This window comes from Trachurus japonicus, chromosome 9 (assembly GCF_045865225.1).
Source record: "Trachurus japonicus isolate A0001 chromosome 9, Traja_1.0".
Taxonomy (NCBI): domain Eukaryota; kingdom Metazoa; phylum Chordata; class Actinopteri; order Carangiformes; family Carangidae; genus Trachurus; species Trachurus japonicus.
The window spans coordinates 14178222-14190757 of NC_140915.1; the positions used below are offsets into that span (position 1 = coordinate 14178222).

The window sequence follows — 12536 nt, forward strand, 5'->3', positions numbered from 1 at the left end:
TGAATCTAACCCTTAGTTTGTCTTCTGAAATAAAATAAAAATGAATAAAAAGTATATTTTTGCACTGATCATTTATATGGAATAGTTTAGATATGCATTTAAATGTTGTAATTGTGCAGCAAGGATACACTTCACTTCAAAAGCCAGAAGTCTATAAAAACTATTGTGAAACTGAGGGCAGGGAGCTGCTAACTGACATATAACCATTGCTGTAAATGAACATGTTTTAGTGACTCACAGTCTGTGTGCTGTTTCATGGGCTGTTTAACCACTGTCCAACCATAGCATTCCTGGAGAAAGCACATAAAATCTTTTTTCTTTTTTTTTTTTTAAACTTTCATTTCATCAAAACATGCACTATCCATGTAAAGCTGGCTTCTGTCTAATAAAACCTCTTTGGTTTCAAAATGACCTTTAATTTGGTTATGATTAAACAAGAACAGCCTAACACAAAACTGATCACCCTAACTGTGCTTGTGCATATATATTGTTTCCAAAAATAATTTTTCATGTACAGAGCTTTAACATCGAAGGACTTAAACCACTCACTCTGTGCATTGCTGACATTTTATTACATAAGCATTCCCTTTGATGAAGAGGACAAGGAGACAGCACTGTGTCTGCAACGATGGTGGAGACTTTTCTCAAGTAGATACTGCCCTCTTGTGGCACTTTTTATTTTGCATTGTTTTCAGGGAGGAGGTTTATAAATAAATAAATAAATCCATACATTGGTAAAACAACATACATGTATTAATGACAACAATAAAAATAAGAAGAAAGATCCAAATTATAGTGACAAAAAAAAAGTAGGCTATGCATCTGAAACGTAGGGAATTTTCCTTTGCTGCTGCTGCTATAGGCTACTGTTAACCAGATTTTAGCACTGTCTTGGCAAACGTTGTGAAATTTGACCTCTAATGTGATGCTGTGGCTGTATCATTATGTAAATCATGGAGGAGGATGAAGCTCAGCAGGTGGAACAGGTGGAGCATCAACCGTAGACCATGGTGGTCTCTGGCTCCCCTTGAACATATGTTGAAATGTCCTTGAGCAGGACACTGAAACTCACTTTGCTCTAGATGTGTGTGTGCGTGAATAAAATTGTATTATTATTATTATTATTATCATTATTTTTCAAATGAATATAAAACACTTTGGTAGAAAATCATCAACCACCATATTCCTACAGGCCACCAGAGGTCTCTCCTGTCATGTTTAACTGGGTCATACAGCCTATTCTGACTAAGAGAATATTCAATTTACATATCCCTTAGTGTTATTCTGCATTTTAATCAAACACAGTTGTGTCTATATGAGTCTTTTCGACAGTTTTCATATATTTCTAACATGTGCAGAGGACATCTAGTTCACCTTCCACTTCAATGTGTTCAGGAAGATTTTCTTTATAGCACAGCACATGAAATATTGAGGAGGAGTGTGGTCTCCATGGAGCAGGAATTACCTCAGTAGTCAGTATGCAGCTCGCATCGCATTAGCAGACTTGTGATTTACACTGCTCCTCGAATCATGATGATATCACATAATTGCTTTGTCTGGGTTTAGTGTTTGCCCCTAATTTGATAATTCTTGCAAATTATTTCTGTTAATTTGTTCTTTTATGATATGATGACTTTCCCTAACAAGGGTTTTTCTGTGCAGCCTGCTGGGGGGAGCTCGCAGTTGAATTTCTTGGAATTTCCTTCATAGACAGTACAACATGTAGTGGAAGTACAGAATTACCCAATGTAGAGTGACACAAATGCTGTTCTGACACTTGACACAGATTAACATATCACAAGGTTTTTTATTCATCTGACACATGCACATCCTTTCCTTTATCCAGCGCTGTAACATCTGTGCTGAGGTGTACGTGCTTCAGAGGAACCAGTCTTTGACTTTGAACTGTGTTTGTACTTAAGAGTGTCCTCCCCTTTCATTCATTATGTATTGTACAATGCATTATGTCAGAGGGCGCTACATTTTGTGTTGCTTCAGACCTGATAATTCTGTGGAAACATACAGTGTGAGTGTATAGTTAAGATGGGATCAGACTCTTCAGTTTGGTTTTGGTTCCTCTAAATGGAAAATAGAAGCAACTGTTATTCATTTTATAGAGCCACCTAGTGGTAACTTGGAAATAATTTTGTAATATGTATTATTATCTGAATTTTTACATCCAACACTCTGTAAACACTGTAAATTATTTTATTCTCTTTTGTGTTTATATTTTTTGTAGGATTTATTGAATGTTTCAATTTTAAAATTATTATTATTTTTTTTTATCAGTCTTCCTTATATAAATGTGCATACCACAAATTTGTTTTATGCAATTTGATGTAGGCTACATCAGTTAATGTGTAGTATAGCAAATGTGCTGTATGTAAATACTTTGTCATATTATATAGGCTATACCAAGCCTACATAAAAGGCGCTTCAATGGTAACATGAACCTATATTCTTATAGATATGATCCTGCTGCTATCTTCACTTTGACAACACATTGCTACAGCTGAGCCATCTCTGTAATTTTTATGATTTAACCTCGTAGATATGAACATCAGTATTACATCATTGATAAGGAGACGTGACAAAAGTCCTCTCCTCCACAGCCAGCAATGTGGGAGAGTCTATGTGTCACTGTCATAAATGACGGTAACTATGGTCGCAGTGAAAATATGGGGGGAAATAAATAAAAATAAAAAATAAAAAAAATGTATATTTCTCATCCAACTTTATATGTTAATACCGATTTAAAATGCAGATATGTTCATTTGAATAGACGAGCGCTGCATCCGTCAGAATGAAAATAGCCTCCATGTGTTTGGTCACGTGACCACGCTACGTGCTCAGAGCGACGTGCGTGACGTAGCGGTGTAGGCTTCGCTAGTTTCCTCAACCAAACACTCAACTGATATTGTGTGATAAAAAGCTGGAAGTCTGCCGGTGGACGAGGGGGCTTATTTATTTATTGAGACGAGAAAAAGCCACAGGAACCGAGCGGCACTCTTCGTTTCTTTTATATAAAAAAAAAAAACTCCCACCTCCCTTGCTGCTGTGTTGAAACTTGTCTCGTTGACGAGGAAGACGGTGGAGGAGAAAAATCCCTGTTTGCAAGACGTACCGAAGGCTAGTTTCTTTTATTTTTTAGCTGTGGCTGTCGAAAGGCGGGGAATACAAAGCGACCTGTAGTCTAAACCATTACATTTTGGACAAAAAAACGGGGATTACGACGACTCCAGTTCGTGCAGCTGTGACTGGTCAACGATAGTACATGGATTATCTGGTAAGTAAATGAGTCGAAATGCAGTGGTTCCCACTCCAAGAGTAAAAAAAAAAAACACTAGTTTGGCTCCTAATTAGACAATGATGCCACTCAGGTGTGTGATAATCAATAACGAGATGTAGTAGGGGTTGTTGTGTTTGTGTTATGCTAATGTAGCCAGCTGTAGCTTTGTAGCTTTTAGTGTGTCAGTCTTGTAGCACAGCAGCCAGGACTGGTTGACCCACTACTCTCCATCTGTTTACATGTGAAACACGGCAACTAGCTGCAACTAGCTACACCTTAATGTGACATATAAAGCTGTTGTGTGTTGTTCAGACAACAGACTATTTTTGAAGCTGAAGTGTGTGTGTGTGTGTGTGTGTGTGTGTGTGTGTGTGTGTGTGTGTGTGTGTGTGTGTGTGTGTGTGCTGGTGCATGAAGCTACTTAAAGTCAAGATGCCACAGAGACAGAGAGAGTGAGAGTGAGAGAAGCTTGCTTTTGAGATGTTAGTCTAGTCTCTCTCTTCCTTGATTTTTCATATACCTGTGACCAAAACACTGATTGTAGTTCAGACCCCCGCTGCACCACCAGCTTTGGCCCCCCAGGAGATTATGGTTTTTGGGCCTTTGCCCACATTGTAGGGATGGGATGGGTGCTGCTGCTGAAACAGTGCAACAATAGAGAGGAAGCTGTAAACTGAAGGCTTTCCCTGGGAATGTATAAAGCCAGAGGAAAAAAAAAAGTGTACACAGACATTGTGCTGTCATTTCTCAGGGGGGGAGAGATGGGGATGGGGGGGGGGGGGGGCACAGTGACCATATGAAATGCAGAGGAACTTGCCCACCCAGTGTTATCAAGCTTGTTTATCATGGGCCTCCCAAGATGTTGGACCTTAGAGGAACTTTGAACTTCTGCTTCACACATTTCTTGAGATTACAAAAGATTACAAAGTCCTGTATGGCAAATGACACCAGAACAATTGTGCTATTATTATCATCAATACTACTGAGTGATAAATGTCTATTTGTCTTGTCTGTGGCTTCTGGTCCTTGGTGTGACACATTTTGTGGGGGAACAATAGGAGATCAAAATGGCATATTGATAGTGTACATGACTTATTTTGTAAGCTTGGCTGGATGTCACTGGAAAGATGTTGGCACCAAAGGTAAACACATGGGGTATTGTTGTCAAAAGGAGCACCCTCGTGACATGAAATGAATGAAATCAATTTCTCCCTAAGCCCCCTTTCTTTGCTGCTTTACAGCACAGCCTATATTCACTTCACATAAACTGTGAACAATTATAGTTAAGTGCAATAAGGCACAATCTCAATATGTTTACATCAGAGCTGCAATGCATGTTTAAGATCTATGTGCATAATTGAGACGGGGGGGGAGAGGGGGATTCCAGCTTACATGCTTGGAGGATTTAAGGTTTTCTGTGAAAAACATTTTTCTGTGGAAAGCACAGCTGTAACTCTGTGTGGACTGTTGCAGCAGAGTGCTTGGCTGTCCTCAGAGGTCAGGCACTCAATAGGCGCAGGGCCTCCTTTCCTGCTGTGCAACACTGGAGACCTGGCACAAAACCCCGGCCAAAGCTATGTTGCTTTCTCTTTCCTATTAATCAATATGAATTTGTCGCTATAAACCCATATTGGATTAAAAGACACTTGTCTTATTTCATCCTCATGCATTTAGGGTAGGGTTTAGAAAAAGTTTTGGCTGTGAGGATAGTTTGGATGTGCAGGAATGGAGGTAAATATTTACTGCACATTGCTGAGTAATAGCAGCGGTTTGAGTTGTGACTGTAGTACACAAGAAATCCAGCTCATGGTGGATACTGTTTCAGCTGGGAGCTTGAGTGCGTCGAAGGACTGCACACTTGCCCGGTCAGCGTAGTGTTAAAAAAGCGTCACCGACAGAGGAATTTGGTGCTAACCTTTTTCCATGGTGCAGTCTTACCAAATTACAAGTGCACTGTGTGGGCAAGCTCTTGCAGCCTACCTTGGTGCAGACTTCAGTGGACAGGAGGACAGACTAAACATGTTGACTGAACAAGCTATGGCTTTATTGTTAAGATTATTATCATATGGGAGTATACAGAATTACTCAGAGGCTTTACTGTATCATTCACTTCTATCACACTGTTTTAAGTGCATGATCTTATCACTGCATTGCCTTATTTGTGCTCAGTTTATGGCTATGGGCAAGTTCCCAGACTGTAGGCTTTTTTGGAAATCATACACAACATTTGGCTTTGATATCCAGTTATTCATTTCTGCCGCACACTAAACCATCAGGTGCACTGACATTCAGTTTGCTTTTGAAGGTCTGCCCTTGAGGAGGACAGATCTATTATGCTGTAAAAAAAGAAAAAAAAAAAAGAAGAAGAAGACATTCCTTTTTGCTGATTTTGTTTTTGTGGAATTTAAATTGTGCCAAAGATTCACTGATAAGGACCACCAGGAACTGACCTCAAACCACATGATAATAATGGGTGTGACAGATAAGAGAAAGGGGCCTCATCTGCTGATAGACTGGTCAGGGCCTCTACTCAACTGGCTCATGTTCACAAAAACTAAACATAAGGACAATTTGGGTAAAACTAAAAACTACTACTAAAACTACTACTTTCAATCTTTTTCTCAAGTGCTCTGTCGGAAAAAGGTGATTTTGTGAAATTATGATATTGAACACTTAGCATGCCTCACGTTGAATGATGTCCAAAACACTCATCTATTTGGTTTTCCATCCGCTGCTGTGAATGAATAACACTGTGACTTTGACAGGTGACCGAGGAAGTGCTGCCTGATATCTAAACCCCTTTCTTTGCTAGATTATGTATAACCTCCTCGCTACACTATACTTTGACCACAACTTTAAATTGCACTGTGGAAAATGCAGACCCTGCTGTTCACATGACTAGCAGGCTAATAATTACATTTTTGCAGAGATGGTGAACTCCTTATGTATTCTCTACATATTTCTGAAAAGAGAAAACATTTTAGACAACAGGTAGCAGTATACGTAACATCTTTACAACTTAGTAGACAGTTTCTTCAGCTGTCATTACTATTAATAGTGTTGTCTAACCAAACACCTGTTTTCAGTTAGTTTTAAATGATTGTCTGCCACCTGTTGTGTGCCCTTATTTCCTTGTTGTCTTGTTGCCTGTAAAGTGGAACAGTATAAATGTGGCCTGGTTTAGCTGGTTGGACGTTGAATGTGTCAAGAAGACTTGATTTTTATAACTGTGATGGTGCATTTTGGTTCAAATCTGAGCTGGTTTGATGCTTGTTGAAACAATTACTTGTCTTGTGTGTTTGCAAGGTCTCATTTAAACAGAGTTAATACATTTTAATGGATTATATAGCTATGTGTGTGGATATCCTTGAGGTTGTGAGGACACATTCCCCAGCTAAGTAGCTAAAAAAAGGATGAGTTTACTTGAAGAAGATAATTTGAAATGTGAGATCTTCTCTGATTGCTATCATTACACTGAAAGCATTTTAATACTCGATGCCACTAGCTGCAGCTGAAAGGATGTTTGTGCTGTGAAAAAATGTAATCTAAATACAACATTGAGTTTGCACCATTTTGGAATAAACATTAGAAATAGTCATGCTGTTGTTTATTCCGTTAGCGATGGGATCATTCTTATGAAAATAAATTGTCTTTGTAGAAGAATATGTGTGTTTTTGTGTGGCCATGTGTTTCACAGCACATCTCCTGTCCAAGGGCACATAGCGGGCTATAGCAGATTGACATCTCACCACTGTAACACAGGAAGTAGAGCTGATGGGAAGTTCTTGGCAGCATATGAATGCAGCTTGTTACCCTATGGGATACAGGGCTGGTGTTACTTTTCCTCTCAATTCTGTCCTCTATCTGACTGTGTTACACACCTTGCTGATGCAGGCCGAGGCCGCTGCCAAAACTCTGCTCGGATGCAAACAGAAATGACCCTATTATATAAAGATAAGTGCACCAACACCACCACAATCTCACAATGTACGTCAACAAATATCCAGCTAATCATTTACTCGTTTTCCTTTGAAAGAATGTTGAATTGATGTTTATCTAAACTTTGGTTAGTCAGGTTGGCCAAACGTCCTTATACCTCTCTTTTATTGGAAGTGCATAGCCTCCAGCTGAAAACCGAAATACCGCTCTGAGCAGCAGAACGGCATTCTTGAACCGCTCTCCTTGCTCTAAGCCTGCCAGCACCATGCCAGCCAGGTTTTTGTGTCTGCTCGTTGGCTCATTGCAGTGAATCCCTGGTGTCTGTGGAGAGTGCTAGTGAGTCAGCATCTTGGGCTGGACTGAGCAACATCAGTGTTGCTGTTGAAGATAAGGGCAATGAATATTTATGGGGTTTCATTCAAGATCAAGCACGGCCACTTGGAGTTCCTTTTTATATTCACATACAGTACATAGGTTGATGGACCACTGCTCTGAAGAGGCATTGATGAGCTGTTTTTGCACTTTTATTGTGCTTCATATCCTTTACTTTCTCCCAGGACATAACCATTCATTGTGTTGAACCTACAAAGCCTTTCCCTCACTGAAAAAAGCTGACATAAAGGCCATGGGAAGGCGTTGTCAGTGGTTTATTTTACTGCTCTTATTTCTTATATGAATTGTCAGATGGGTCCATGAAAGCCATCAGCAAGCACAGCCTGACCCAATACAGGACTTGCTGACCTACAGGAAGGGTGAATGTGTTACCATAGGACTGTTACATGCAGCCTTCTTACATGAGGAGTTGCATCACAAAAGATTTTTTTTTCTTTAGGAAAGAAAAGGTCTCTTTGTGGCAAAACGTCCTAGGCTTCAATTCTGCCCTAGAAGTCACAGTTATGCGATACAGGTCTTACGCAAACGTGTCACAATATTGTCCCAGTGCTCTGGTTTTAAAGCAAGTGACAGACAAGAATAGATTGTGTCTGGGTGTGTTGAACAGTAGGTTCAGACCTCATAATGATAGAAAGTATACAGTGTTTAATTCTTAGGCAGTGAAACTGTTGAGCTGTGGTGTGTGGAACGAAAGTCTTTGTGTCACCTACTACTTGTTCTTATAGATCTGTGATCACATCAGATGTGAACATTTCTTTTACCTACTTGTTGAACTTGTCAGTTATTTGCTGTGTGCACCAACGACAAATGTCTAATTTCAAGTTTTAAATTGCAACTATAGCTCACCAAGTGGAATCTGAACATAAATGAAGTATACACTCCTCAAAAAAAGTTCGGAAACGTTTTTTCAGTCAACCATTTCTCCCCTTTAATAAAGCATTTTTTTGGGGCACTACCCACACGTTTAGCTGTGTTGCTCATTCCACGAATGCACAATCCTTGCAAGTTGTACCATGTTATAAAGGTGACTAATCAGGCTTTCCAACGATATTAAATACAACACCAATTGGTATTATTAAAGGGGAGGTGTATGTAGGCCTTTTCACATGATCCACGTGATATCCATAGTTAAAAGCCTAAGCCGGTGTTAATGGATCCATGCGTTTACCACGACTATGACAGCTACTGAAACCATGGAAATGTAAACATACAGTTGTGAAGTTCGGAAACATGCGGATAGACAAAGTTAAACATTTTATGTACTGTACACAGTGATTCATGTTTTAGCTTCTTTTGCTCTTTTTTTTTGCAAAAGTAACAGAATCCAGCAGAATTACCTCCAATTTCTTTTAACGCACAACACCACTGTACATCTTAGCGACTGTGCATCTTAGCGTGTTATGAACAAACACAATTTATTTTAACAAATAACAAAATCATTAGGTCAACCTTGTTTGTTTGTGTTGAAAACAACATTCAGACATTTACAGTGCAGGCTAGAAATACTATGTGACCCCTTGGCTAATGGCATTAACAAAGGCTGATTGGAAACCAATCAATGAAACAAGATTAAAGGTGTGAGTTAGAGCTGCTTTGTGTTATGGAAAAGGCCAAAAACATTTAGAGTTAACTATTCATAACAAAACACTTTGTGGTGTGTGAACCTCTCCTCACTCCGGTTGAAAGAGTCACACAGTCATGAGTCCAGAGTCAGACAATGGGGACGATTGTCACTGCTGCCTGGAAGTAAGTGCCTGGCTGGGATGACTCCAAAACCACAACGCATAGTAATCAGTGAGTTAACTAAGAATCTCAAAGTAACAGCTAAAGGCTTAAAGTCTTCCATACGCAAATCCCAATCTGATCAAGGTGTCTTCCAGGATATAGTATCGTCAGGTTGGCTGTCAACCTGCTGAACCTCCGTGTAGTGTTGTTGATGTAGCAAGACAATGACCCTATAACCATCAGTAAATCTACCACCGAATGCCTTCAAACTAACTAAAATCCACCTGTTGCAGTGGCCCAGTCAGAGCCCGGACCTTAACTCGAGCCGTTAACACCAGACATCCCAAGAATATGGCTGAGCTGAGGCAGTACTATAAGGAAGACTTGTTTCAACCCCCCCTTCAGGCTAGGTTTTGAGCTATTGCTGACAAAATCAGGTTCGACCAGTTATTATATCCAAGGGTTTACTTTCTTTTTCCACCAGCACTGTGTGATATCAGTTTAAACACAAGGTGTTCTTTTGTCAGATGAAGATCAGGTCACATTTTATTACAATCAATCAGTTTCCATAAACCATGATCATTTACTTTTTGGTGTGACTGCAGATCATGAGTACAATTTGTCAGCAGGGGGTGGGAGCAGCTGTTACTAGATGGCTGAGAGCTAACCAAAACAAGCTCTTTGAACATGACTCACAGTTCTCTCTGAACAGACGGACTCCCAGCAAAGCATCCCACAACAGTCATCGAGATCCCCATGACCGCTGTAAGCTCAAGTGGTCGATCCCTTCATCCTCCTCCATGCATAGAGAGCAGTGGTTTTTCATACACCATGAAGCTTTGCGTACAGTATGGGAATAGTGTGTGGGTGTGTAATGGTGACTAATCCAATTTGCAGTCTTATTCTGCATCCCTAGTTGTCACTGAGCCCTTAATCTCTGTGGAGAGAGAGAGAGATTCTCACAAACTAATCTCGAGCTTGTGTCTGTCCACTGATCCTCGTGGCAGTAGTTTTTTACCTTTCTGTGAATGAATACGCGGAGTAAACACATAGACAACCTCCAGTCCTCCTGATCATCTAAACCCCGGCCGTTGAGCTCAGACTTGAAACAAAATGGCTTGGTGATATTATGGACTGCTGCCGCCGGTGAGACAGTGAAGGGCTGGACTCCTGCATGTTGTTGACCTGACACTGTTGTGTGCTCGGCTACTCCTGATCCTCCTCCATCCATTCACTTACTCCAGAGGCTTGGCTTGTTTGTTGCCGGGGGTTACGCTTGTTGCTGAGAGCACAATGTCGGAGCACATGCAGCTCTCCCTTGCCTTGTGCAGGATTGGGCTTTACACGGTAAGAAAGAAAAAAAATGCATACATGCTGCTGTGTGTTTGCTGGTATAGACAGCAGGGATGTGGTGTTGCTGTGTGGGTGTGGACTGGATTGAAAGCTGTTTGGTTTCATCATGGTTTTAATCTTATCTTCCTGTGTTGTGAAACAGACGCTGACCAAAGCAACAGTGGCTGGTGCTGCACTGTTGCCTGGTCACTGAATGGAGAGCGTGCTCCGTTTCATTCGAGTGGGTGTCAACATAATATTAAGGTGGAGCAGGTGGATGTCAGTACTGTGATGCTAATTAAACCTACAGAGAACATGACGTTTGAAAGATCGATTGTTGTTTTGGTTTTGCCCTGCAGCTGGCTTGGTTGGTGGTTGTACTCCAGACTCAAGTACAGTACAGTGCGCTTATGAGTTAAATTAAATGCTACAGGCAGAGGCCATAGAGGAAATGTTGTTTCAATTGGATTATTATTATTTGTGAGACATTAGACCATAATGTAAATGAACAGCGTGGGGTTTATCTGTTCATAATGATCTCAAATATACTTGTGTGGCGTCTTTACACATAATTTGAAAAGAATGTAACTTTAAGGAAAATTGCTGTTATCGCTTTGTTGTTTTGTAAAATGAAAAAGAAGGGGAAAAAAAATATTTTTCAAGCAGTTGTATTTTAACCACAGCTGATGACTCATGTTGCATATTGTCAGGTTCTCTGTTGATGTTCACTGGAAAACGTCACCAGCTAGTCAGAGAGTAACAGAGTGCTGCTGTTTTCGTTTAACATTAAGCTTGATAGTGCACATTACAGGAATACTGTATCCGATCCATGACTCGCCTCCTCGGCTAAATCAAATATGTGGGAATACACCAGAAGGGTATTTGGTTTATTGGAACCATAGGTGACGAAACTGATTCTCCTATTGAACTGTTCTGAGGTGTTTTTGTAGGTCATGTAGGCAGATGTATTCAAATTATACTGTATATAAGTTACAGTACAGAGCAGAGCAGCACTTGTATTTAAAATATTGAAAAAATTTAAAACAAAACAGTGGAAGAAAGACAGTTATCGAGATGCTGATGATTTTGTTTTGTTTTTTGATAAACCATTTTGGATTATAGCAACTTCTGGTGGAGGTTTGACAAACTGTTGAACTTTAAAGATGGCTACCCATAAGATCCAGGTCTGAGGTAAACAAGAAGAACAAGTAGGACAGGATTAAGTGCATATCATGCTGTGGTGTACTATAGTAAAGTAGTAGTGGACAGCCCTTAGAAATAACAAATTAACATAAAATCTTGATATTAAATAAAAAATGATAATGTTTAAACCCATACAGGATGAGGGTAAAATCCTCCTTGGGTCTTTTTAATTCATTTTTCAGCCCCTCACTAAGATATACTGTGGGTTTTTAGTGAGTGCTTTAAATGGGGATCAATTTAAGTAAAGGCTACCATGGAGAAGCTCAAAGGAGTGATTGTTTTTATTGGCCTGTGGGCATTGAGATTCAAGCCCCTGCTGAGTCACCACAATATCCTATACAGCACTGTGCAAAATCAAACCTCAACATGTGAGATGCTGTGGGAGAGGAATGTTGTGTTACACTCCCAATGCAGTTGGATGTTCGTAACACCAACTTGACATTTGATTTCATCAGTGGTAGTGATGCTGTAAATTCAAATGTTTTTTCTTGTTTTTTACACTGGCCTAATTATTAAATCTATTAATTGTTTACACCAGATTTGCATTATACCTTTCTATTAAGGCATATTGTCTCTGGCTCTGTGCTGGCTCTTCCTCTCTCTATAAACTCCCTGTTTTTGACACTTCGGGCTCACCCATATTCCTGCTGATTGT

At 40.0% G+C, this 12536-nt stretch overlaps 1 protein-coding gene across 3 annotated transcripts in view; it reads left to right on the plus strand.

Moving 5' to 3' along the window:
- The first annotated feature begins 2852 nt into the window (after positions 1–2852).
- Positions 2853–12536, plus strand: part of LOC146981104 (ADP-ribosylation factor-like protein 15) — a 98883-nt gene continuing 89199 nt past the window's right edge. The window contains exon 1 of one of the 3 annotated variants that reach the window (XM_085786049.1): positions 2853–3286. In XM_085786049.1, coding sequence (XP_085642175.1) covers positions 3275–3286 — 12 coding nt within the window. In that variant the 5' untranslated portion in view covers positions 2853–3274. Of the gene's footprint in view, positions 3287–9411; positions 10694–12536 lie in introns of those variants that run through there. The other 2 variants (XM_085786048.1, XM_085786050.1) reach the window with 2 other exon arrangements.